We start from the raw sequence: 27,525 nt of genomic DNA, 5'->3' as shown, positions 1-27,525 counted from the left end.
GAGATCAACTTTGAACATGACCGCGAAATTCCTAATAGATTTAAATGGACTTTGAAACTTCCTGTCCTTGTTTCACTGGCCTAGGAGACAATGAAGGATGACAAAAGCCTTCTTTTGTGACCACGGTGATGGCATTTGCTGCAAATATGGTTCTTGATTTGACAGTTTCTTGCGTAACGCAGTTCCACCAAGCTGTGTTTGGCTGCTTGGAGACCTGCTGAATGAAACTGCTTTGACCTGGTTCTGTTCGACCGGCTTGGATTGATCAAAAGCTGAAACTCTTGAGAGACAGATTGTAGAGTTGTATCAGGGTCTTGATCCAGACTAGCCAGGAGCCGTTTGCGAATGTCTGCATCGCCAGGCGCCTGCAGTCCGCAAATAAAAGTCAGACATTTCAATCCCGTTACCCAGCTTGAACTTTTCAGTCACGACTGATGACACCAGCATATGTGATGACGTCTTCAGAGTCATGTTTAATGAGTTTTAGGTGTTGGTAGTGAACACTGACTGCTCTCCAAAAATGCTTGGGAACTGTTGGACAGTTTCCTCAAATGATGGCTTACGCGGGTTCTTAGGCAGAGTGAAGTTGAAGTAACGCTCTTGTTCAGCAGTCATTTTCAGAATAAAGTCTGCGCGTCGCCCACAAGTTATTTTTACTGGCAAATTCAACCCGGAATATATCTTTGTAATGTGTAAGTCATGATTCAAACACAACTCCTGAAGCAGCGTTGGACTGGAAATCAGTAATGGACGCAACAATTGAATAATGTGACTTCAAAGTTCAAAGTAAATCTTATTATCAAAGTAAATAAATGTCACCATATAGGACCCCGAGATTCATTTTCCAGTGGGCATACACAGCACATCTATAACAGGATAAATGTCATAGAAACATATAAAATTATAAAGGGATGGATAAGATAGAGGCAGGAAAGTTGTTTCCACTGGTAGCTGAGACTGGAACTAGGGGGCATAGTCTCAAGATTAGGGGGAGTAGATTTAGGATGGAGATGAGGAGGAACTGCTTTTCCCAGAGAGTGGTGAGTCTGTGGAATTCACTGCCCAATGAAGCAGTGGAGGCTACCTCAGTAAATATATTTAAGACAAGGTTGGATAGATTTTTGCACAGTAGTGGAATGAAAGGTTTTGGGGGAAAGGCAGGTAGGCGGAGACGAGTCCATGGCCGGATCATCCATGATCTTATTGAATGGCAGAGCAGGCTCGACGGGCCGGATGGCCGACTCCTGCTCCTCTTTCTTATGTTCTTAATGAAAGTTCAGCCAGAGTATAGAAGACAACAAACTGTTCAAATGCAAATATAAATAACAATGAATAACGAGAACAAGATAAAGAGGTTTATTCAGTGTTTGACGGTGACATTGTTGGACTCACTAATAATCACTGGTCAACTTTTGGGTTGATCAAGAATGGGTTATTGGGTTTTCCCATTGGGTGAACCTCATTGGGTGAACGTCAATATCATACAGCACCTCATTGGGTGAACGTCAGTATCGTACGGCACCTCATTGGGTGAACGTCAGTATCATACAGAACCTCATTGGGTGTTTGTCGTGTTCGCTGACCTAGAACTACTGATGAAACCAAAGCCAGGAGATAGGACAATGCCGGAATTTGGAATACTCCTTTATACAGTAAAACCATGCAACGACTTATCTCAAAACTGAGCTGCACATCCCAAACCATGATTACTTAAATGGTTTACCCAAAGAACAATGAAGATGTCAATTGGAACAATGATCATTTAACCCCCTCTGGCCCCTACACAACTCCCTGTCCCTATAAACACCTCTGGCCCCTACACAGCTCCCTGTCCCTATAACCACCTCTGGCCCCTACACAACTCCCTGTCCCTATAACCACCTCTGGCCCCTACACAGCTCCCTGTCCCTAAAACCCCCTCTGGCCCCTACACAGCACCCTGTCCCGATAACCACCTCTGGACCCTACACAGCTCCCTGTCCCTATAACCACCTCTGGCCCCTACACAGCTCCCTGTCCCTATAACCACCTCTGGCCCCTACACAGCTCCCTGTCCCTAAAACCCCCTCTGGCCCCTACACAGCTCCCTGTCCCGATAACCACCTCTGGCCCCTACACAGATCCCTGTCCCTAAAACCCCCTCTGGCCCCTACACAGCTTCCTGTCCCTATAACCACCTCTGGCCCCTACACAGCTCCCTGTCCCTATAACCACCTCTGGCCCCTACACAGCTCCCTGTCCAGATAACCTCCTCTGGCCCCTACTCAGCTCCCTGTCCCTAAAACCCCCTCTGGCCCCTACACAGCTCCCTGTCGCTATAACCACCTCTGGCCCCTACACAGCTCCCTGTCCCTATAACCACCTCTGGCCCCTACACAGCTCCCTGTCCAGATAACCTCCTCTGGCCCCTACACAGCTCCCTGTCCAGATAACCTCCTCTGGCCCCTACACAGCTCCCTGTCCCTATAACCACCTCTGGCCCCTACACAGCTCCGAGTCCCGATAACCACCTCTGGCCCCTACACAGCTCCGTGTCCCGATAACCACCTCTGGCCCCTACACAGCTTCCTGTCCCTAAAACCCCCTCTGGCCCCTACACAGCTCCCTGTCCCTATAACCACCTCTGGCCCCTACACAGCTCCGTGTCCCGATAACCACCTCTGGCCCCTACACAGCTCCGTGTCCCGATAACCACCTCTGGCCCCTACACAGCTCCCTGTCCCTATAACCACCTCTGGCCCCTACACAGCTCCATGTCCCGATAACCACCTCTGGCCCCTACACAGCTCCGTGTCCCAATAACCACCTCTGGCCCCTACACAGCTCCCTGTCCCTATAACCACCTCTGGCCCCTACACAGCTCCCTGTCCCTATAACCACCTCTGGCCCCTACACAGCTCCCTGTCCCTATAACCACCTCTGGCCCCTACACAGCTCCCTGTCCCTAAAACCACCTCTGGCCCCTACACAGCTCCCTGTCCCTATAACCACCTCTGGCCCCTACACAGCTCCGTGTCCCTATAACCACCTCTGGCCCCTACACAGCTCCCTGTCCCTATAACCACCTCTGGCCCCTACACAGCTCCCTGTCCCTATAACCACCTCTGGCCCCTACACAGCTCCCTGTCCCTATAACCACCTCTGGCCCCTACACAACTCCGAGTCCCGATAACCACCTCTGGCCCCTACACAGCTCCCTGTCCCGATAACCACCTCTGGCCCCTACACAGCTCCCTGTCCCTATAACCCCCTCTGGCCCCTACACAGCTCCCTGTCCCTATAACCACCTCTGGCCCCTACACAGCTCCCTGTCCCTATAACCACCTCTGGCCCCTACACAGCTCCCTGTCCCGATAACCACCTCTGGCCCCTACACAGCTCCCTGTCTCTATAACCACCTCTGGCCCCTATACAGCTCCGTGTCCCGATAACCACCTCTGGCCCCTACACAGCTCCGAGTCCCGATAACCACCTCTGGCCCCTACACAGCTCCCTGTTCCTATAACCACCTCTGGCCCCTACACAGCTCCCGGTCCCTAAAACCACCTCTGGCCCCTACACAGCTCCCTGTCCCTATAACCCCCTCTGGCCCCTACACAGCTCCCTGTCCCTATAACCCCCTCTGGCCCCTACACAGCTCCCTGTCCCTAAAACCCCCTCTGGCCCCTACACAGCTCCCTGTCCCTATAACCCCCTCTGGCCCCTACACCTCTCCCTGTTTTGTTAACCCCTTATGGCCCCTACAGCTCTCACTGTAGCCCCCTCTCTCTCTGGTTACACCCCTCCCAGCCCACCTGTCTCCGTAAGCCCCTCACTAGCTCTGTAAGAGGGGCTCTCACTCGATGAGCCATTCAGCCTGGTCCTGTGCGCTTCTCTCCCTTGGGGTCACCTGGGGCTGGGTCTGTATCAACGTTCACCCTGAGATACTTTCTAATGCCTCCCTTCCTACACAGGGATCCACGGACATTCATTGTGAGGCATGTTTTCTCGAGGAGAAGAGCCTTCAAGGTATGCACAAGCTGAGTGATTCCGGGGGAGTGATCTTTGAGAGGGAGGAGCGGGAGAGGAGAGAAGGGAATGGGCAGAGGGGAAGGAGGGACGAGGGAAAGTGGGATAATGGGGGTGTGGAGTGAGAAAGATGGGTTGAGGTAGCCGTGTTGAGGAGATGGAGTGAGAGAGATGGATGAGGGAGAGGAGGGGAGTGAATGTTTTGTGTGAGAGGGTATTGAGAAAGGGGGAAATGAGTGGGGAGGGTCATGAGTGAGGAAGGCGTTGAGGAGAAGGGAGCGAATTGAGCCAGTAGGAACAAGGGATGGAGTGATAAGGGAGAAGGAATAAAGGAGAAGAGATTAAAATGAGGGAGGTGGGGTGAGGGAGAAAGGTAGGGAATGAGGGAAAAGGGTTGAGGGATTGGGATGATGAGGGGTAGGAGGTGAGAAGGAAGGGAGGGGAATGAGGGGGGAAGGTAGTAACGGATTGGAGTGATGAGTGAGAAGGAGGGAATGAGGGGGAGGATAATAATTGTGAAGGGAGGGGAAGGTAGTGAGAGATTGGGGTGATGAAGGAGAGGGGAGTAAGAGAGAAGAGGGAGTGAGAGGGAGAGGGGGTGATGAGAAAGGAGGGGAGGGTGTATGTCAGAGGGAATGAGGGTGGAAGTTGAGACTGGGTGATCCACAACCCCCTCATGGGGGATGGCTCGGGTGGCCTATAATTGACTAATGGGGGCGCAGGGTCAGTCCTCCTGGGCTATTCCACTACATCGCCATCACCCTTCCTCTCAGAGCAGCCGCACTCCCAGCCTCCCTTGCTGCACAGCAAGATCCCATAAACCGCCATGGAACAGCCAACAGATTCCCACTCGGGCACCATGCCTCACACCTCAGCACCGTGCCAAGGGAGGGCAACGCGGTCCAGCAGCTTAGGGAGACTCTGGACCCCAGTCTTCCCAAACGGGTAAATATCCTGCTACAGGATACTCCCCGCTGCAGAAATCCCAAGATCCAAATCAGGGGGCAATTCGGGAATTGTTGACTTTAGCATTAAGGGTTGGGTTAGAACTAGGACACAGCTCACTCTTAGAATGAGGTTAGGATTAAGTTTAACGAGCGGTTCAAAGTCTGGGTTTGGACTGGGCTGTGGGATTATTACCCCCTTGTTTTTAATGGGATACCCAGCCACACAGATACATCCCTTTGCTCTTACCCATACCAATATCCCCTCAGTCACCTGCGTTAGGTCCTGGAGTGAGAGAGAGGAGCATGAGAGAGTGAGGAGAGTGTTGAGAGCAGAGGAAGGTGAGACCAGAGGGACAAGGGATGGAGCAAAGAATGAGGAAGGGGGCGTGCAAATTTTATTTGCATTTTGGGGAAGGAATGGGTCACCGGTGTCTGTGGCTGAGTCTCTTCGCCCTCGATGTGTCTGTCAGAGTGTGTCTTGAGAATGATGTGTGTGTGTGACTCCGTTTGGGGTGGGAACTCTTTTTGAGTTCATTAAGCAGAAGAGCCTTTGTAAGGGCTGGGTTTGCTTGAGGGACAGTGTTGCTGGGGGCTGAGTGGAATGGGATCTGTGGGAGGGCAAGGGTGATGGTAAAGTCTAGGTAACCCTGAGGGTTAAGGTAACGGTTATGGTTCTGGTAGGGTGAGGGTTCGACAGGGACAGACACATAGAGCAAACGTGGGGCTAATATGGCGCTGCTTCCTGTTTTGGTAAAAGAGTCCCATCATCCAGAGCAGAAGTCCTTCCCGGATTACGCGCTGTGCCTCATGATCGTCTGCCTGGTCATTGTCAGCATCCTCTTCGCCATTATAATCATCAGGTGAGTGACAGCACGGCAGCTCCCCGTGCAAAAGCAGTGAACGGGAACGCGTGGCATCTCATTGGGAGTGTGAACGGTGAGAGTGAATGGGAAGGGGTGGGGTCCCATTGGGAGTGTGGACGGTGGGAGTGAATGGGAAGGGGTGGGGTCCCATTGGGAGTGAACGGGAAGGGGTGGGGTCCCATTGGGAGTGTGGACGGTGGGAGTGAATGGGAAGGGGTAGGGTCCCATTGGGAGTGTGGACAGTGGGAGTGAATGGGAAGGGGTGGGGTCCCATTGGGAGTGTGGATGGTGGGAGTGAATGGGAAGAGGTGGGGTCCCATTGGGAGTGTGGATGGTGGGAGTGAATGGGAAGGGGTGGGGTCCCATTGGGAGTGTGGACGGTGGGAGTGAATGAGAAGGGGTAGGGTCCCATTGGGAGTGTGGACAGTGGGAGTGAATGGGAAGGGGTGGAGTCCCATTGGGAGTGTGGATGGTGGGAGTGAATGGGAAGAGGTGGGGTCCCATTGGGAGTGTGGATGGTGGGAGTGAATGGGAAGGGGTGGGGTCCCATTGGGAGTGTGGACGGTGGGAGTGAATGGGAAGGGGTGATGTCCCATTGGGAGTGTGGACGGTGGGAGTGAATGGGAAGGGGTGGGGTCCATTGGGAGTGTGGATGGTGGGAGTGAATGGGAAGAGGTGGGGTCCCATTGGGAGTGTGGATGGTGGGAGTGAATGGGAAGGGGTGGGGTCCCATTGGGAGTGTGGACGGTGGGAGTGAATGGGAAGGGGTGATGTCCCATTGGGAGTGTGGACGGTGGGAGTGAATGGGAAGGGGTGGGGTCCATTGGGAGTGTGGATGGTGGGAGTGAATGGGAAGAGGTGGGGTCCCATTGGGAGTGTGGACAGTGGGAGTGAATGGGAAGGGGTGGGGTCCATTGGGAGTGTGGACGGTGGGAGTGAATGGGAAGGGGTGGGGTCCCATTGGGAGTGTGGACGGTTGGAGTGAATGGGAAGGGGTGCGGTCCATTGGGAGTGTGGACGGTGGGAGTGAATGGGAAGGGGTGGGGTCCCATTGGGAGTGTGGACGGTGGGAGTGAATGGGAAGGGGTGGGGTCCCATTGGGAGTGTGGATGGTGGGAGTGAATGGGAAGGGGTGCGGTCCATTGGGAGTGTGGACGGTGGGAATGAATGGGAAGGGGTGGGGTCCCATTGGGAGTGTGGATGGTGGGAGTGAATGGGAAGGGGGTGGGGTCCCATTGGGAGTGTGGACGGTGGGAGTGAATGGGAAGGGGTGATGTCCCATTGGGAGTGTGGACGGTGGGAGTGAATGGGAAGGGGTGGGGTCCATTGGGAGTGTGGATGGTGGGAGTGAATGGGAAGAGGTGGGGTCCCATTGGGAGTGTGGACAGTGGGAGTGAATGGGAAGGGGTGGGGTCCATTGGGAGTGTGGACGGTGGGAGTGAATGGGAAGGGGTGGGGTCCCATTGGGAGTGTGGACGGTTGGAGTGAATGGGAAGGGGTGCGGTCCATTGGGGAGTGTGGACGGTGGGAGTGAATGGGAAGGGGTGGGGTCCCATTGGGAGTGTGGACGGTGGGAGTGAATGGGAAGGGGTGGGGTCCCATTGGGAGTGTGGACGGTGGGAGTGAATGGGAAGGGGTGCGGTCCATTGGGAGTGTGGATGGTGGGAGTGAATGGGAAGGGGTGGGGTTCATTGGGAGTGTGGACAGTGGGAGTGAATGGGAAGGGGTGGGGTCCCATTGGGAGTGTGGATGGTGGGAGTGAATGGGAAGGGGTGCGGTCCATTGGGAGTGTGGACGGTGGGAATGAATGGGAAGGGGTGGGGTCCCATTGGGAGTGTGGACAGTGGGAGTGAATGGGAAGGGGTGGGTTCCATTGAGAGTGTGGACGGTGGGAGTAAACGGGAAGGGGTGGGGTCCATTGGGAGTGTGGACAGTGGGAGTGAATGGGAAGGGGTGGGGTCCATTGGGAGTGTGGACGGTGGGAGTAAACGGGAAGGGGTGGGGTCCATTGGGAGTGTGGACAGTGGGAGTGAATGGGAAGCGGTGGGGTCCATTGGGAGTGTGGACAGTGGGAGTGAATGGGAAGGGGTGGGGTCCATTGGGAGTGTGGACAGTGGGAGTGAATGGGAAGGGGTGGGGTCCATTGGGAGTGTGGACGGTGGGAGTGAATGGGAAGGGGTGGGGTCCCATTGGGAGTGTGGACGGTTGGAGTGAATGGGAAGGGGTGCGGTCCATTGGGAGTGTGGACGGTGGGAGTGAATGGGAAGGGGTGGGGTCCCATTGGGAGTGTGGACGGTGGGAGTGAATGGGAAGGGGTGGGGTCCCATTGGGAGTGTGGACGGTGGGAGTGAATGGGAAGGGGTGCGGTCCATTGGGAGTGTGGATGGTGGGAGTGAATGGGAAGGGGTGGGGTTCATTGGGAGTGTGGACAGTGGGAGTGAATGGGAAGGGGTGGGGTCCCATTGGGAGTGTGGATGGTGGGAGTGAATGGGAAGGGGTGCGGTCCATTGGGAGTGTGGACGGTGGGAATGAATGGGAAGGGGTGGGGTCCCATTGGGAGTGTGGACAGTGGGAGTGAATGGGAAGGGGTGGGTTCCATTGAGAGTGTGGACGGTGGGAGTAAACGGGAAGGGGTGGGGTCCATTGGGAGTGTGGACAGTGGGAGTGAATGGGAAGGGGTGGGGTCCATTGGGAGTGTGGACGGTGGGAGTAAACGGGAAGGGGTGGGGTCCATTGGGAGTGTGGACAGTGGGAGTGAATGGGAAGCGGTGGGGTCCATTGGGAGTGTGGACAGTGGGAGTGAATGGGAAGGGGTGGGGTCCATTGGGAGTGTGGACGGTGCGGGGTGAACGGGAAGGGGTGGGGTCCCATTGGGAGTGTGGACGGTGGGAGTGAATGGGAAGGGGTGGGGTCCCATTGGGAATGTGGACGGTGGGAGTGAATGGGAAGGGGTGGGGTCCCATTGGGAGTGTGGACGGTGGGAGTGAATGGGAAGGGGTGGGATCCCATTGGGAGTGTGGACGGTGGGAGTGAATGGGAAGGGGTGGGGTCCATTGGGAGTGTGGACGGTGGGAGTGAATGGGAAGGGGTGGGGTCCATTGGGAGTGTGGACGGTGGGAGTGAATGGGAAGGGGTGGGGTCCCATTGGGAGTGTGGACGGTTGGAGTGAATGGGAAGGGGTGCGGTCCATTGGGAGTGTGGACGGTGGGAGTGAATGGGAAGGGGTGGGGTCCCATTGGGAGTGTGGACGGTGGGAGTGAATGGGAAGGGGTGGGGTCCCATTGGGAGTGTGGACGGTGGGAGTGAATGGGAAGGGGTGCGGTCCATTGGGAGTGTGGACGGTGGGAGTAAACGGGAAGGGGTGGGGTCCATTGGGAGTGTGGACAGTGGGAGTGAATGGGAAGCGGTGGGGTCCATTGGGAGTGTGGACAGTGGGAGTGAATGGGAAGGGGTGGGGTCCATTGGGAGTGTGGACGGTGCGGGTGAACGGGAAGGGGTGGGGTCCCATTGGGAGTGTGGACGGTGGGAGTGAATGGGAAGGGGTGGGGTCCCATTGGGAATGTGGACGGTGGGAGTGAATGGGAAGGGGTGGGGTCCCATTGGGAGTGTGGACGGTGGGAGTGAATGGGAAGGGGTGGGATCCCATTGGGAGTGTGGACGGTGGGAGTGAATGGGAAGGGGTGGGGTCCATTGGGAGTGTGGACGGTGGGAGTGAATGGGAAGGGGTGGGGTCCATTGGGAGTGTGGACGGTGGGAGTGAATGGGAAGGGGTGGGGTCCCATTGGGAGTGTGGACGGTTGGAGTGAATGGGAAGGGGTGCGGTCCATTGGGAGTGTGGACGGTGGGAGTGAATGGGAAGGGGTGGGGTCCCATTGGGAGTGTGGACGGTGGGAGTGAATGGGAAGGGGTGGGGTCCCATTGGGAGTGTGGACGGTGGGAGTGAATGGGAAGGGGTGCGGTCCATTGGGAGTGTGGATGGTGGGAGTGAATGGGAAGGGGTGGGGTTCATTGGGAGTGTGGACAGTGGGAGTGAATGGGAAGGGGTGGGGTCCCATTGGGAGTGTGGATGGTGGGAGTGAATGGGAAGGGGTGCGGTCCATTGGGAGTGTGGACGGTGGGAATGAATGGGAAGGGGTGGGGTCCCATTGGGAGTGTGGACAGTGGGAGTGAATGGGAAGGGGTGGGTTCCATTGAGAGTGTGGACGGTGGGAGTAAACGGGAAGGGGTGGGGTCCATTGGGAGTGTGGACAGTGGGAGTGAATGGGAAGGGGTGGGGTCCATTGGGAGTGTGGACGGTGGGAGTAAACGGGAAGGGGTGGGGTCCATTGGGAGTGTGGACAGTGGGAGTGAATGGGAAGCGGTGGGGTCCATTGGGAGTGTGGACAGTGGGAGTGAATGGGAAGGGGTGGGGTCCATTGGGAGTGTGGACGGTGCGGGTGAACGGGAAGGGGTGGGGTCCCATTGGGAGTGTGGACGGTGGGAGTGAATGGGAAGGGGTGGGGTCCCATTGGGAATGTGGACGGTGGGAGTGAATGGGAAGGGGTGGGGTCCCATTGGGAGTGTGGACGGTGGGAGTGAATGGGAAGGGGTGGGATCCCATTGGGAGTGTGGACGGTGGGAGTGAATGGGAAGGGGTGGGGTCCATTGGGAGTGTGGACGGTGGGAGTGAATGGGAAGGGGTGGGGTCCATTGGGAGTGTGGATGGTGGGAGTGAATGGGAAGGGGTGGGGTCCCATTGGGAGTGTGGACGGTGGGAGTGAATGGGAAGGGGTGGGGTCCATTGGGGTGTGGACAGTGGGAGTGAATAGGAAGGGGTGGGGTCCCTTGGGAGTGTGGACGGTGGGAGTGGATGGGAAGGGGTGGGGTCCATTGGGAGTGTGGACGGTGGGAGTGAATGGGAAGGGGTGGGGTCCATTGGGAGTGTGGACGGTGCGGGTGAACGGGAAGGGGTGGGGTCCATTGGGAGTGTGGACAGGGTGTGGATGGGAAGGGGTGGGGTCCATTGGGAGTGTAGATGGTGGGAGTGAATGGGGGTGTCCCATTAGGAGTGTGGACGGTGGGAGTGAATGGGAAGGGGTGGGGTCCCATTGGGAGTGTGGACAGTGGGAGTGAATGGGAAGGGGTGGGGTCCCATTGGGAGTGTGGACGGTGGGAGTGAATGGGAAGGGGTGGGGTCCCATTGAGAGTGTGGATGGTGGGAGTGAATGGGAAGGGGTGTGGTTCATTGGGAGTGTGGACGGTGGGAGTGAATGGGAAGGGGTGGGGTCCATTGGGAGTGTGGATGGTGGGAGTGAATGGGAAGAGGTGGGGTCCCATTGGGAGTGTGGACAGTGGGAGTGAATGGGAAGGGGTGGGGTCCATTGGGAGTGTGGACGGTGGGAGTGAATGGGAAGGGGTGGGGTCCCATTGGGACTGTGGACGGTTGGAGTGAATGGGAAGGGGTGCGGTCCATTGGGAGAGTGGACGGTGGGAGTGAATGGGAAGGGGTGGGGTCCCATTGGGAGTGTGGACGGTGGGAGTGAATGGGAAGGGGTGGGGTCCCATTGGGAGTGTGGACGGTGGGAGTGAATGGGAAGGGGTGCGGTCCATTGGGAGTGTGGATGGTGGGAGTGAATGGGAAGGGGTGGGGTTCATTGGCAGTGTGGACAGTGGGAGTGAATGGGAAGGGGTGGGGTCCCATTGGGAGTGTAGATGGTGGGAGTGAATGGGGGTGTCCCATTGGGAGTGTGGACGGTGGGAGTGAATGGGAAGGGGTGGGGTCCCATTGAGAGTGTGGATGGTGGGAGTGAATGGGAAGGGGTGTGGTTCATTGGGAGTGTGGACGGTGGGAGTGAATGGGAAGGGGTGGGGTCCATTGGGAGTGTGGATGGTGGGAGTGAATGGGAAGGGGTGCGGTCCATTGGGAGAGTGGACGGTGGGAGTGAATGGGAAGGGGTGGGGTCCCATTGGGAGTGTGGACGGTGGGAGTGAATGGGAAGGGGTGGGTCCATTGGCAGTGTGGAAGGTGGGAGTGAATGGGAAGGGGTGGGGTCCATTGGGGTGTGGACAGTGGGAGTGAATAGGAAGGGGTGGGGTCCGTTGGGAGTGTGGACGGTGGGAGTGGATGGGAAGGGGTGGGGTCCCATTGGGAGTGTGGACAGTGGGAGTGAATGGGAAGGGGTGGGGTCCCATTGGGAGTGTGGACGGTGGGAGTGAATGGGAAGGGGTGGGGTCCCATTTAGAGTGTGGATGGTGGGAGTGAATGGGAAGGGGTGTGGTTCATTGGGAGTGTGGACGGTGGGAGTGAATGGGAAGGGGTGAGGTCCATTGGGAGTGTGGACTGGGAGTGAATGGGAAGGGGTGGGTCCCATTGGGAGTGTGGACGGTGGGAGTGAATGGGAAGGGGTGGGTTCCATTGAGAGTGTGGACGGTGGGACTGAACGGGAAGGGGTGGGGTCCATTGGGAGTGTGGACAGTGGGAGTGAATGGGAAGGGGTGGGGTCCATTGGGAGTGTGGACAGTGGGAGTGAATGGGAAGGGGTGGGGTCCCATTCGGAGTGTGGAAGGTGGGAGTGAATGGGAAGGGGTGGGGTCCCATTGGGACTGTGGACGGTGGGAGTGAATGGGAAGGGGTGGGGTCCATTGGGAGTGTGGACAGTGGGAGTGAATGGGAAGGGGTGGGGACCCATTGGGAGTGTGGACGGTGGGAGTGAATGGGAAGGGGTGGGGTCCATTGGGAGTGTGGACGGTGCGGGTGAACGGGAAGGGGTGGGGTCCCATTGGGAGTGTGGACGGTGGGAGTGAATGGGAAGGTGTGGGGTCCATTGAGAGTGTGGACGGTGGGAGTGAATGGGAAGGGGTGGGTCCCAATGGGAGTGTGGACGGTGGGAGTGAATGGGAAGGGGTGGGGTCCCATTGAGAGTGTGGATGGTGGGAGTGAATGGGAAGGGGTGGGTCCCAATGGGAGTGTGGACGGTGGGAGTGAACGGGAAGGGGTGGGGTCCCATTGGGAGTGTGGATGGTGGGAGTGAATGGGAAGGGGTGGGGTCCCATTGGGAGTGTGGACGGTGGGAGTGAATGGGAAGGGGTGGGTCCCAATGGGAGTGTGGACGGTGGGAGTGAATGGGAAGGGGTGGGGTCCCATTGAGAGTGTGGATGGTGGGAGTGAATGGGAAGGGGTGTGGTCCCATTGGGAGTGTGGACGGTGGGAGTGAATGGGAAGGGGTGGTGTTCATTGGGAGTGTGGATGGTGGGAGTGAATGGGAAGGGGTGGGGTCCATTGGGAGTGTGGACTGGGAGTGAATGGGAACGGGTGGAGTCCCATTGGGAGTGTGGACGGTGGGAGTGAATGGGAAGGGGTGGGGTCCCATTGGGAGTGTGAACAGTGGGAGTGAATGGGAAGGGGTGGGGTCCCATTGGACGTGTGAATGGTGGGAGTGAATGGGAAGGGGTGGGGTGCATTGGGAGTGTGGACGGTGGAAGTGAATGGGAAGGGGTGGGGTCCTATTGGGAGTGTGGACGGTGGGAGTGAATGGGAAGGGGTGGGGTCCCATTGGGAGTGTGAACGGTGGGAGTGAATGGGAAGGGGTGGGGTCCCATTGGGAGTGTGGACGGTGGGAGTGAATGGGAAGGGGTGGGGTGCATTGGGAGTGTGGATGGTGGGAGTGAATGGGAAGGGGTGGGGTCCCATTGGGAGTGTGGACGGTGGGAGTGAATGGGAAGGGGTGTGGTCCCATTGGGAGTGTGGATGGTTGGAGTGAATGGGAAGGGGTGGGGTTCATTGGGAGTGTGGACGGTGGGACTGAATGGGAAGGGGTGGAGTCCCATTGGGAGTGTGGACGGTGGGGGTGAATGGGAAGGGGTGGGGTCCATTGAGAGTGTGGACGGTGGGAGTGAATAGGAAGGGGTGGGGTTCATTGGGAGTGTGGACGGTGGGAGTGAATGGGAAGGGGTGGAGACCCATTGGGAGTGTGGACGGTGGGAGTGAATGGGATGGGGTGGGGTCAATTGGGAGAGTGGACGGTGGGAGTGAATGGGAATGGGAGGGGTCCATTGGCAGTGTGGATGGTGGGTGTGAAGGGGAAGGGGTGGGGTCCATTGGGAGTGTGTACGGTGGGAGTGAATGGGAAGGGGTGGGGTCCATTGGGAGTGTGGACAGTGGAAGTGAATGGGAATGGGAGGGGTCCATTGGCAGTGTGGACGGTGGGTGTGAAGGGGAAGGGGTGTGGTCCATTGGGACTGTGGATGGTTGGAGTGAATGGGAAGGGGTGGGGTTCATTGGGAGTGTGGACGGTGGGACTGAATGGGAAGGGGTGGAGTCCCATTGGGAGTGTGGACGGTGGGGGTGAATGGGAAGGGGTGGGGTCCATTGAGAGTGTGGACGGTGGGAGTGAATAGGAAGGGGTGGGGTTCATTGGGAGTGTGGACGGTGGGAGTGAATGGGAAGGGGTGGAGACCCATTGGGAGTGTGGACGGTGGGAGTGAATGGGATGGGGTGGGGTCCATTGGCAGTGTGGACGGTGGGTGTGAAGGGGAAGGGGTGGGGTCCATTGGGAGTGTGTACGGTGGGAGTGAATGGGAAGGGGTGGGGTCCATTGGGAGTGTGGACAGTGGAAGTGAATGGGAATGGGAGGGGTCCATTGGCAGTGTGGACGGTGGGTGTGAAGGGGAAGGGGTGTGGTCCATTGGGACTGTGGACGGTGGGAGTTAATGTGAAGGGGTGGGGTCACATTCGGAGTGTGGACAGTGGGAGTGAATGGGAAGGGGTGGGGTCACATTGGGAATGTGGATGGTGGGATTGAATGTGAAGGGGTGGGGTCCCATTGGGATTGTGGACGGTGGGAGTGAATGGGATGGGGTGGGGTCAATTGGGAGTGTGGACGGTGGGAGTGAATGGGAAGTTGTGGGGTCCATTGGGAGTGTGGACGGTGGGAGTGAATGGGATGGGGTGGGGTCCCATTGGGAGTGTGGACGGTGGGAGTGAAAGGGAAGGGGTGGGGTCCATTGGGAGTGAATGGAAAGGGGTGGGGTTCATTGGAAGTGTGGACGGTGGGAGTGAATGGGGGTGGGGTGGGGTCCCATTGGGAGTGTGGACGGTGGGAGTGAAAGGGAAGGGGTGTGGTCCCATTGGGAGTGTGGACGGTGGGAGTGAATGGGAAGGGGTGGGGTCCATTGGGAGTGTGGATGGTGGGAGTGAATGGGAAGGGGTGGGGTTCATTGGGAGTGTGGATGGTGGGAGTGAATGGGAAGGGGTGGGGTCACATTGGGAGTGTGGACGGTGGGAGTGAATAGGAAGGGGTGGAGTCACATTGGGAGTGTGGACGGTGGGAGTGAATGGGAAGGGGTGGGGTCCACTGGGAGTGTGGACGGTGGGAGTGAATGGGAAGGTGTGGGGTCCATTGGGAGTGTGGACGGGGGAGTGAATGAGAAGGGGTGGGGTCCCATTCGGTGTGTGGACGGTGGGAGTGAATGGGAAGGGGTGGGGTCCCTTTGGGAGTGTGGAAGGTGGGAGTGAATGGGAAGGTGTGGGGTCCCATTGGGAGTGTGGACGGTGGGAGTGAATGGGAAGGGGTGGGGTCCCATTGGGAGTGTGGACGGTGGGAGTGAATGGGAAGGGGTGGTGTTCATTGGGAGTGTGGATGGTGGGAGTGAATGGGAAGGGGTGGGGTCCATTGGGAGTGTGGACTGGGAGTGAATGGGAACGGGTGGAGTCCCATTGGGAGTGTGGACGGTGGGAGTGAATGGGAAGGGGTGGGGTCCCATTGGGAGTGTGGACAGTGGGAGTGAATGGGAAGGGGTGGGGTCCCATTGGACGTGTGGATGGTGGGAGTGAATGGGAAGGGGTGGGGTGCATTGGGAGTGTGGACGGTGGAAGTGAATGGGAAGGGGTGGGGTCCCATTGGGAGTGTGGACGGTGGGAGTGAATGGAAAGGGGTGGGGTCCCATTGGGAGTGTGAACGGTGGGAGTGAATGGGAAGGGGTGGGGTCCCATTGGGAGTGTGGACGGTGGGAGTGAATGGGAAGGGGTGGGGTGCATTGGGAGTGTGGACGGTGGGAGTGAATGGGAAGGGGTGGGGTCCCATTGGGAGTGTGGACGGTGGGAGTGAATGGGAAGGGGTGTGGTCCCATTGGGAGTGTGGATGGTGGGAGTGAATGGGAAGGGGTGGGGTTCATTGGGAGTGTGGACGATGGGACTGAATGGGAAGGGGTGGAGTCCCATTGGGAGTGTGGACGGGGGGGGTGAATGGGAAGGGGTGGGGTCCATTGAGAGTGTGGACGGTGGGAGTGAATAGGAAGGGGTGGGGTTCATTGGGAGTGTGGACGGTGGGAGTGAATGGGAAGGGGTGGAGTCCCATTGGGAGTGTGGACGGTGGGAGTGAATGGGATGGGGTGGGGTCAATTGGGAGAGTGGACGGTGGGAGTGAATGGGAATGGGAGGGGTCCATTGGCAGTGTGGACGGTGGGTGTGAAGGGGAAGGGGTGGGGTCCATTGGGACTGTGGACGGTGGGAGTGAATGGGAAGGGGTGGGGTCCATTGGGAGTGTGGACAGTGGGAGTGAATGGGAATGGGAGGGGTCCATTGGGAGTGTGGACGGTGGGTGTGAAGGGGAAGGGGTGTGGTCCATTGGGACTGTGGACGGTGGGAGTGAATGTGAAAGGGTGGGGTCCCATTCGGAGTGTGGACGGTGGGAGTGAATGGGAAGGGGTGGGTCCATTGGGAGTGTGGACGGTGGGAGTGAATTGGAAGGGGTGGGGTCCATTGGGATTGTGGACGCTGGGAGTGAATGGGAAGGGTTGGGGTCACATTGGGAGTGTGGACGGTGGGAGTGAATGGGAAGGGGTGGGGTCCATAGGGAGTGTGGACGGTGGGAGTGAATAGGAAGGTGTGGGGTCACATTGGGAGTATGGACGGTGGGAGTGAATGGGAAGGGGTGGGATCCATTGGCAGTGTGGACGGTGGGAGTGAATGTGAAGGGGTGGGGTTCATTGGGAGTGTGGACGGTTGGAGTGAATGGGAAGGGGTGGGGTCCCATTGGGAGTGTGGACGGTGGGAGTGAATGGGAAGGGGTGGGTCCATTGGGAGTGTGGACGGTGGGAGTGAATTGGAAGGGGTGGGGTCCATTGGGATTGTGGACGCTGGGAGTGAATGGGAAGGGTTGGGGTCACATTGGGGGTGTGGACGGTGGGAGTGAATGGGAAGGGGTGGGGTCCATAGGGAGTGTGGACGGTGGGAGTGAATAGGAAGGTGTGGGGTCACATTGGGAGTGTGGACGGTGGGAGTGAATGGGAAGGGGTATGGTCCCATTGGGAGAGAATGGGAAGGGGTGGGATCCATTGGGAGTGTGGACGGTGGGAGTGAATGGGAAGGGGTGGGATCCATTGGCAGTGTGGACGGTGGGAGTGAATGGGAAGGGGTGGGGTCCCATTGGGAGTGTGGACGGTGGGAGTGAATGGGAAGGGGTGGGGTCCCATTGGGAGTGTGGGCGGTGGGAGTGAATGTGAAGGAGTGGATCCCATTGGGAGTGTGGACGGTGGGAGTGAATGGGAAGGGGTGGGTCCCATTGGGAGTGTGGACGGTGGGAGTGAATGGGAAGGGGTGGGATCCATTGGCAGTGTGGACGGTGGGAGTGAATGGGAAGGGGTGGGGTCCCATTGGGAGTGTGGACGGTGGGAGTGAATGGGAAGGGGTGGGGTCCCATTGGGAGTGTGGGCGGTGGGAGTGAATGTGAAGGGGTGGATCCCATTGGGAGTGTGGACGGTGGGAGTGAATGGGAAGGGGTGGGTCCCATTGGGAGTGTGGACAGTGGGAGTGAATGGGAATGGGAGGGGTCCATTGGCAGTGTGGACGGTGGGTGTGAAGGGGAAGGGGTGGGGTCCATTGGGAGTGTGGACGGTGGGAGTGAATGGGAAGGGGTGGGTCACATTGGGAGTGTGGACGGTGGGAGTGAATGGGAAGGGGTGGGGTCCATTGGGAGTGTGGACAGTGGGAGTGAATGGGAATGGGAGGGGTCCATTGGCAGTGTGGACGGTGGGTGTGAAGGGGAAGGGGTGGGGTCCATTGGGAGTGTGGACGGTGGGAGTGAATGGGAAGGGGTGGGTCACATTGGGAGTGTGGACGGTGGGAGTGAATGGGAAGGGGTGGGGTCCATTGGGACTGTGGACGGTGGGAGTGAATGTGAAAGGGTGGGGTCCCATTGGGAGTGTGGACGGTGGGAGTGAATGGGAAGGGGTGGGTCCATTGGGAGTGTGGACGGTGGGAGTGAATTGGAAGGGGTGGGGTCCATTGGGATTGTGGACGCTGGGAGTGAATGGGAAGGGTTGGGGTCACATTGGGAGTGTGGACGGTGGGAGTGAATGGGAAGGGGTGGGGTCCATAGGGAGTGTCGACGGTGGGAGTGAATAGGAAGGTGTGGGGTCACATTGGGAGTATGGACGGTGGGAGTGAATGGGAAGGGGTGGGGTCCCATTGGCAGTGTGGACGGTGGGAGTGAATTGGAAGGGGTGGGATCCATTGGCAGTGTGGACGGTGGGAGTGAATTGGAAGGGGTGGGATCCATTGGCAGTGTGGACGGTGGGAGTGAATTGGAAGCGGTGGGGTCCCATTGGGAGTGTGGACGGTGGGAGTGAATGGGAAGGGGTGGGGTCCCATTGGGAGTGTGGACGGTGGGAGTGAATGGGAAGGGGTGGGGTCCATTGGGTTTGTGGACGGTGGGAGTGAATGGGAAGGGGTGGGGTCACATTGGGAGTGTGGACGGTGGGAGTGAATGGGAAGGGGTGGGGTCCATAGGGAGTGTGGACGGTGGGAGTGAATAGGAAGGGGTGGGGTCACATTCGGAGTGTGGACGGTGGGAGTGAATGGGAAGGGGTGGGTTCCCATTGGGAGTGTGGACGGTGGGAGTGAATGGGAAGGGGTGGGGTCACATTGGGAGTGTGGACGGTGGGAGTGAATGGGAAGGGGTGGGGTCACATTGGGAGTGTGGACGGTGGGAGTGAATGGGATGGGGTGGGGTCCCATTGGGAGTGTGGACGGTGGGAGTGAAAGGGAAGGGGTGGGGTCCATTGGGAGTGAATGGAAAGGGGTGGGGTTCATTGGGAGTGTGGACGGTGGGAGTGAATGGGGGTGGGGTGGGGTCCCATTGGGAGTGTGGACGGTGGGAGTGAAAGGGAAGGGGTGTGGTCCCATTGGGAGTGTGGAAGGTGGGAGTGAATGGGAAGGGGTGGGGTCCATTGGGAGTGTGGATGGTGGGAGTGAATGGGAAGGTGTGGGGTCCATTGGGAGTGTGGACGGTGGGAGTGAATGGGAAGGGGTGGGGTCCCATTGGGAGTGTGGACAGTGGGAGTGAATGGGAAGGTGCGGGGTCCATTGGCAGTGTGGACGGTGGGAGTGAATGGGAAGGGGTGGGGTCCATTGGGAGTGTGGACGGTGCGGGTGAACGGGAAGGGGTGGGGTCCATTGGGAGTGTGGACAGGGTGTGGATGGGAAGGGGTGGGGTCCATTGGGAGTGTAGATGGTGGGAGTGAATGGGGGTGTCCCATTAGGAGTGTGGACGGTGGGAGTGAATGGGAAGGGGTGGGGTCCCATTGGGAGTGTGGACAGTGGGAGTGAATGGGAAGGGGTGGGGTCCCATTGGGAGTGTGGACGGTGGGAGTGAATGGGAAGGGGTGGGGTCCCATTGAGAGTGTGGATGGTGGGAGTGAATGGGAAGGGGTGTGGTTCATTGGGAGTGTGGACGGTGGGAGTGAATGGGAAGGGGTGGGGTCCATTGGGAGTGTGGATGGTGGGAGTGAATGGGAAGAGGTGGGGTCCCATTGGGAGTGTGGACAGTGGGAGTGAATGGGAAGGGGTGGGGTCCATTGGGAGTGTGGACGGTGGGAGTGAATGGGAAGGGGTGGGGTCCCATTGGGAGTGTGGACGGTTGGAGTGAATGGGAAGGGGTGCGGTCCATTGGGAGAGTGGACGGTGGGAGTGAATGGGAAGGGGTGGGGTCCCATTGGGAGTGTGGACGGTGGGAGTGAATGGGAAGGGGTGCGGTCCATTGGGAGTGTGGATGGTGGGAGTGAATGGGAAGGGGTGGGGTTCATTGGCAGTGTGGACAGTGGGAGTGAATGGGAAGGGGTGGGGTCCCATTGGGAGTGTGGATGGTGGGAGTGAATGGGAAGGGGTGCGGTCCATTGGGAGTGTGGACGGTGGGAATGAATGGGAAGGGGTGGGGTCCCATTGGGAGTGTGGACAGTGGGAGTGAATGGGAAGGGGTGGGTTCCATTGAGAGTGTGGACGGTGGGAGTAAACGGGAAGGGGTGGGGTCCATTGGGAGTGTGGACGGTGGGAGTGAATGTGAAAGGGTGGGGTCCCATTGGGAGTGTGGACGGTGGGAGTGAATGGGAAGGGGTGGGTCCCATTGGGAGTGTGGACGGTGGGAGTGAATGGGAAGGGGTGGGATCCATTGGCAGTGTGGACGGTGGGAGTGAATGGGAAGGGGTGGGGTCCCATTGGGAGTGTGGACGGTGGGAGTGAATGGGAAGGGGTGGGGTCCCATTGGGAGTGTGGGCGGTGGGAGTGAATGTGAAGGGGTGGATCCCATTGGGAGTGTGGACGGTGGGAGTGAATGGGAAGGGGTGGGTCCCATTGGGAGTGTGGACAGTGGGAGTGAATGGGAATGGGAGGGGTCCATTGGCAGTGTGGACGGTGGGTGTGAAGGGGAAGGGGTGGGGTCCATTGGGAGTGTGGACGGTGGGAGTGAATGGGAAGGGGTGGGTCACATTGGGAGTGTGGACGGTGGGAGTGAATGGGAAGGGGTGGGGTCCATTGGGAGTGTGGACAGTGGGAGTGAATGGGAATGGGAGGGGTCCATTGGCAGTGTGGACGGTGGGTGTGAAGGGGAAGGGGTGGGGTCCATTGGGAGTGTGGACGGTGGGAGTGAATGGGAAGGGGTGGGTCACATTGGGAGTGTGGACGGTGGGAGTGAATGGGAAGGGGTGGGGTCCATTGGGACTGTGGACGGTGGGAGTGAATGTGAAAGGGTGGGGTCCCATTGGGAGTGTGGACGGTGGGAGTGAATGGGAAGGGGTGGGTCCATTGGGAGTGTGGACGGTGGGAGTGAATTGGAAGGGGTGGGGTCCATTGGGATTGTGGACGCTGGGAGTGAATGGGAAGGGTTGGGGTCACATTGGGAGTGTGGACGGTGGGAGTGAATGGGAAGGGGTGGGGTCCATAGGGAGTGTCGACGGTGGGAGTGAATAGGAAGGTGTGGGGTCACATTGGGAGTATGGACGGTGGGAGTGAATGGGAAGGGGTGGGGTCCCATTGGCAGTGTGGACGGTGGGAGTGAATTGGAAGGGGTGGGATCCATTGGCAGTGTGGACGGTGGGAGTGAATTGGAAGGGGTGGGATCCATTGGCAGTGTGGACGGTGGGAGTGAATTGGAAGCGGTGGGGTCCCATTGGGAGTGTGGACGGTGGGAGTGAATGGGAAGGGGTGGGGTCCCATTGGGAGTGTGGACGGTGGGAGTGAATGGGAAGGGGTGGGGTCCATTGGGTTTGTGGACGGTGGGAGTGAATGGGAAGGGGTGGGGTCACATTGGGAGTGTGGACGGTGGGAGTGAATGGGAAGGGGTGGGGTCCATAGGGAGTGTGGACGGTGGGAGTGAATAGGAAGGGGTGGGGTCACATTCGGAGTGTGGACGGTGGGAGTGAATGGGAAGGGGTGGGTTCCCATTGGGAGTGTGGACGGTGGGAGTGAATGGGAAGGGGTGGGGTCACATTGGGAGTGTGGACGGTGGGAGTGAATGGGAAGGGGTGGGGTCACATTGGGAGTGTGGACGGTGGGAGTGAATGGGATGGGGTGGGGTCCCATTGGGAGTGTGGACGGTGGGAGTGAAAGGGAAGGGGTGGGGTCCATTGGGAGTGAATGGAAAGGGGTGGGGTTCATTGGGAGTGTGGACGGTGGGAGTGAATGGGGGTGGGGTGGGGTCCCATTGGGAGTGTGGACGGTGGGAGTGAAAGGGAAGGGGTGTGGTCCCATTGGGAGTGTGGAAGGTGGGAGTGAATGGGAAGGGGTGGGGTCCATTGGGAGTGTGGATGGTGGGAGTGAATGGGAAGGTGTGGGGTCCATTGGGAGTGTGGACGGTGGGAGTGAATGGGAAGGGGTGGGGTCCCATTGGGAGTGTGGACAGTGGGAGTGAATGGGAAGGTGCGGGGTCCATTGGCAGTGTGGACGGTGGGAGTGAATGGGAAGGGGTGGGGTCCATTGGGAGTGTGGACGGTGCGGGTGAACGGGAAGGGGTGGGGTCCATTGGGAGTGTGGACAGGGTGTGGATGGGAAGGGGTGGGGTCCATTGGGAGTGTAGATGGTGGGAGTGAATGGGGGTGTCCCATTAGGAGTGTGGACGGTGGGAGTGAATGGGAAGGGGTGGGGTCCCATTGGGAGTGTGGACAGTGGGAGTGAATGGGAAGGGGTGGGGTCCCATTGGGAGTGTGGATGGTGGGAGTGAATGGGAAGGGGTGGGGTCCCATTGAGAGTGTGGATGGTGGGAGTGAATGGGAAGGGGTGTGGTTCATTGGGAGTGTGGACGGTGGGAGTGAATGGGAAGGGGTGGGGTCCATTGGGAGTGTGGATGGTGGGAGTGAATGGGAAGAGGTGGGGTCCCATTGGGAGTGTGGACAGTGGGAGTGAATGGGAAGGGGTGGGGTCCATTGGGAGTGTGGACGGTGGGAGTGAATGGGAAGGGGTGGGGTCCCATTGGGAGTGTGGACGGTTGGAGTGAATGGGAAGGGGTGCGGTCCATTGGGAGAGTGGACGGTGGGAGTGAATGGGAAGGGGTGGGGTCCCATTGGGAGTGTGGACGGTGGGAGTGAATGGGAAGGGGTGCGGTCCATTGGGAGTGTGGATGGTGGGAGTGAATGGGAAGGGGTGGGGTTCATTGGCAGTGTGGACAGTGGGAGTGAATGGGAAGGGGTGGGGTCCCATTGGGAGTGTGGATGGTGGGAGTGAATGGGAAGGGGTGCGGTCCATTGGGAGTGTGGACGGTGGGAATGAATGGGAAGGGGTGGGGTCCCATTGGGAGTGTGGACAGTGGGAGTGAATGGGAAGGGGTGGGTTCCATTGAGAGTGTGGACGGTGGGAGTAAACGGGAAGGGGTGGGGTCCATTGGGAGTGTGGACAGTGGGAGTGAATGGGAAAGGGTGGGGTCCATTGGGAGTGTGGACGGTGGGAGTGAATGGGAAGGGGTGGGGTCCATTGGGAGTGTGGACGGTGCGGGTGAACGGGAAGGGGTGGGGTCCCATTGGGAGTGTGGACGGTGGGAGTGAATGGGAAGGGGTGGGGTCCCATTGGGAGTGTGGACGGTGGGAGTGAATGGGAAGGGGTGGGATCCCATTGGGAGTGTGGACGGTGGGAGTGAATGGGAAGGGGTGGGGTCCATTGAGAGTGTGGACGGTGGGAGTGAATGGGAAGGGGTGGGGTCCCATTGGGAGTGTGGACGGTGGGAGTGAATGGGAAGGGGTGGGATCCCATTGGGAGTGTGGACGGTGGGAGTGAATGGGAATGGGTGGGTCCATTGGCAGTGTGGAAGGTGGGAGTGAATGGGAAGGGGTGGGGTCCATTGGGGTGTGGACAGTGGGAGTGAATAGGAAGGGGTGGGGTCCGTTGGGAGTGTGGACGGTGGGAGTGGATGGGAAGGGGTGGGGTCCATTGGGAGTGTGGACGGTGGGAGTGAATGGGAAGGGGTGGGGTCCATTGGGAGTGTGGACGGTGCGGGTGAACGGGAAGGGGTGGGGTCCATTGGGAGTGTGGACAGGGTGTGGATGGGAAGGGGTGGGGTCCATTGGGAGTGTAGATGGTGGGAGTGAATGGGGGTGTCCCATTAGGAGTGTGGACGGTGGGAGTGAATGGGAAGGGGTGGGGTCCCATTGGGAGTGTGGACAGTGGGAGTGAATGGGAAGGGGTGGGGTCCCATTGGGAGTGTGGACGGTGGGAGTGAATGGGAAGTGGTGGGGTCCCGTTGGGAGTGTGGACTGGGAGTGAATGGGAACGGGTGGAGTCCCATTGGGAGTGTGAACAGTGGGAGTGAATGGGAAGGGGTGGGGTCCCATTGGACGTGTGAATGGTGGGAGTGAATGGGAAGGGGTGGGGTGCATTGGGAGTGTGGACGGTGGAAGTGAATGGGAAGGGGTGGGGTCCTATTGGGAGTGTGAACGGTGGGAGTGAATGGGAAGGGGTGGGGTCCCATTGGGAGTGTGGACGGTGGGAGTGAATGGGAAGGGGTGGGGTGCATTGGGAGTGTGGACGGTGGGAGTGAATGGGAAGGGGTGGGGTCCCATTGGGAGTGTGGACGGTGGGAGTGAATGGGAAGGGGTGTGGTCCCATTGGGAGTGTGGATGGTTGGAGTGAATGGGAAGGGGTGGGGTTCATTGGGAGTGTGGACGGTGGGACTGAATGGGAAGGGGTGGAGTCCCATTGGGAGTGTGGACGGTGGGGGTGAATGGGAAGGGGTGGGGTCCATTGAGAGTGTGGACGGTGGGAGTGAATAGGAAGGGGTGGGGTTCATTGGGAGTGTGGACGGTGGGAGTGAATGGGAAGGGGTGGAGACCCATTGGGAGTGTGGACGGTGGGAGTGAATGGGATGGGGTGGGGTCAATTGGGAGAGTGGACGGTGGGAGTGAATGGGAATGGGAGGGGTCCATTGGCAGTGTGGACGGTGGGTGTGAAGGGGAAGGGGTGGGGTCCATTGGGAGTGTGTACGGTGGGAGTGAATGGGAAGGGGTGGGGTCCATTGGGAGTGTGGACAGTGGAAGTGAATGGGAATGGGAGGGGTCCATTGGCAGTGTGGACGCTGGGTGTGAAGGGGAAGGGGTGTGGTCCATTGGGACTGTGGACGGTGGGAGTTAATGTGAAGGGGTGGGGTCACATTCGGAGTGTGGACAGTGGGAGTGAATGGGAAGGGGTGGGGTCACATTGGGAATGTGGATGGTGGGATTGAATGTGAAGGGGTGGGGTCCCATTGGGATTGTGGACGGTGGGAGTGAATGGGATGGGGTGGGGTCAATTGGGAGTGTGGACGGTGGGAGTGAATGGGAAGTTGTGGGGTCCATTGGGAGTGTGGACGGTGGGAGTGAATGGGATGGGGTGGGGTCCCATTGGGAGTGTGGACGGTGGGAGTGAAAGGGAAGGGGTGGGGTCCATTGGGAGTGAATGGAAAGGGGTGGGGTTCATTGGAAGTGTGGACGGTGGGAGTGAATGGGGGTGGGGTGGGGTCCCATTGGGAGTGTGGACGGTGGGAGTGAAAGGGAAGGGGTGTGGTCCCATTGGGAGTGTGGACGGTGGGAGTGAATGGGAAGGGGTGGGGTCCATTGGGAGTGTGGATGGTGGGAGTGAATGGGAAGGGGTGGGGTTCATTGGGAGTGTGGATGGTGGGAGTGAATGGGAAGGGGTGGGGTCACATTGGGAGTGTGGACGGTGGGAGTGAATAGGAAGGGGTGGAGTCACATTGGGAGTGTGGACGGTGGGAGTGAATGGGAAGGGGTGGGGTCCACTGGGAGTGTGGACGGTGGGAGTGAATGGGAAGGTGTGGGGTCCATTGGGAGTGTGGACGGGGGAGTGAATGAGAAGGGGTGGGGTCCCATTCGGTGTGTGGACGGTGGGAGTGAATGGGAAGGGGTGGGGTCCCTTTGGGAGTGTGGAAGGTGGGAGTGAATGGGAAGGTGTGGGGTCCCATTGGGAGTGTGGACGGTGGGAGTGAATGGGAAGGGGTGGGGTCCCATTGGGAGTGTGGACGGTGGGAGTGAATGGGAAGGGGTGGTGTTCATTGGGAGTGTGGATGGTGGGAGTGAATGGGAAGGGGTGGGGTCCATTGGGAGTGTGGACTGGGAGTGAATGGGAACGGGTGGAGTCCCATTGGGAGTGTGGACGGTGGGAGTGAATGGGAAGGGGTGGGGTCCCATTGGGAGTGTGGACAGTGGGAGTGAATGGGAAGGGGTGGGGTCCCATTGGACGTGTGGATGGTGGGAGTGAATGGGAAGGGGTGGGGTGCATTGGGAGTGTGGACGGTGGAAGTGAATGGGAAGGGGTGGGGTCCCATTGGGAGTGTGGACGGTGGGAGTGAATGGGAAGGGGTGGGGTCCCATTGGGAGTGTGAACGGTGGGAGTGAATGGGAAGGGGTGGGGTCCCATTGGGAGTGTGGACGGTGGGAGTGAATGGGAAGGGGTGGGGTGCATTGGGAGTGTGGACGGTGGGAGTGAATGGGAAGGGGTGGGGTCCCATTGGGAGTGTGGACGGTGGGAGTGAATGGGAAGGGGTGTGGTCCCATTGGGAGTGTGGATGGTGGGAGTGAATGGGAAGGGGTGGGGTTCATTGGGAGTGTGGACGATGGGACTGAATGGGAAGGGGTGGAGTCCCATTGGGAGTGTGGACGGGGGGGGTGAATGGGAAGGGGTGGGGTCCATTGAGAGTGTGGACGGTGGGAGTGAATAGGAAGGGGTGGGGTTCATTGGGAGTGTGGACGGTGGGAGTGAATGGGAAGGGGTGGAGTCCCATTGGGAGTGTGGACGGTGGGAGTGAATGGGATGGGGTGGGGTCAATTGGGAGAGTGGACGGTGGGAGTGAATGGGAATGGGAGGGGTCCATTGGCAGTGTGGACGGTGGGTGTGAAGTGGAAGGGGTGGGGTCCATTGGGACTGTGGACGGTGGGAGTGAATGGGTAGGGGTGGGGTCCATTGGGAGTGTGGACAGTGGGAGTGAATGGGAATGGGAGGGGTCCATTGGGAGTGTGGACGGTGGGTGTGAAGGGGAAGGGGTGTGGTCCATTGGGACTGTGGACGGTGGGAGTGAATGTGAAAGGGTGGGGTCCCATTCGGAGTGTGGACGGTGGGAGTGAATGGGAAGGGGTGGGTCCATTGGGAGTGTGGACGGTGGGAGTGAATTGGAAGGGGTGGGGTCCATTGGGATTGTGGACGCTGGGAGTGAATGGGAAGGGTTGGGGTCACATTGGGAGTGTGGACGGTGGGAGTGAATGGGAAGGGGTGTGGTCCATTGGGACTGTGGACGGTGGGAGTGAATGTGAAAGGGTGGGGTCCCATTCGGAGTGTGGACGGTGGGAGTGAATGGGAAGGGGTGGGTCCATTGGGAGTGTGGACGGTGGGAGTGAATTGGAAGGGGTGGGGTCCATTGGGATTGTGGACGCTGGGAGTGAATGGGAAGGGTTGGGGTCACATTGGGAGTGTGGACGGTGGGAGTGAATGGGAAGGGGTGGGGTCCATAGGGAGTGTGGACGGTGGGAGTGAATAGGAAGGTGTGGGGTCACATTGGGAGTATGGACGGTGGGAGTGAATGGGAAGGGGTGGGATCCATTGGCAGTGTGGACGGTGGGAGTGAATGTGAAGGGGTGGGGTTCATTGGGAGTGTGGACGGTGGGAGTGAATGGGAAGGGGTGGGGTCCCATTGGGAGTGTGGACGGTGGGAGTGAATGGGAAGGGGTGGGTCCATTGGGAGTGTGGACGGTGGGAGTGAATTGGAAGGGGTGGGGTCCATTGGGATTGTGGACGCTGGGAGTGAATGGGAAGGGTTGGGGTCACATTGGGGGTGTGGACGGTGGGAGTGAATGGGAAGGGGTGGGGTCCATAGGGAGTGTGGACGGTGGGAGTGAATAGGAAGGTGTGGGGTCACATTGGGAGTGTGGACGGTGGGAGTGAATGGGAAGGGGTATGGTCCCATTGGGAGAGAATGGGAAGGGGT

The 27,525-nt window shown here is 58.8% G+C and overlaps 1 protein-coding gene across 1 annotated transcript in view; it reads left to right on the top strand.

The window, feature by feature from the left end:
* Positions 1-27,525, top strand: part of LOC140735130 (interleukin-6 receptor subunit alpha-like) — a 115,304-nt gene that overhangs the window by 68,877 nt on the left and 18,902 nt on the right. Inside the window, exons 8-9 of the mRNA XM_073059925.1 lie at positions 3,954-4,008; positions 5,713-5,815. Coding sequence (XP_072916026.1) covers positions 3,954-4,008; positions 5,713-5,815 — 158 coding nt within the window. The remainder of the gene's footprint in view (positions 1-3,953; positions 4,009-5,712; positions 5,816-27,525) is intronic.

Source organism: Hemitrygon akajei, chromosome 11 (assembly GCF_048418815.1).
Source record: "Hemitrygon akajei chromosome 11, sHemAka1.3, whole genome shotgun sequence".
Taxonomy (NCBI): Eukaryota; Metazoa; Chordata; class Chondrichthyes; order Myliobatiformes; family Dasyatidae; genus Hemitrygon; species Hemitrygon akajei.
The sequence above is the reverse complement of the archived record's forward strand: the minus strand, read 5'-3'. Positions and strand labels throughout refer to the sequence as shown.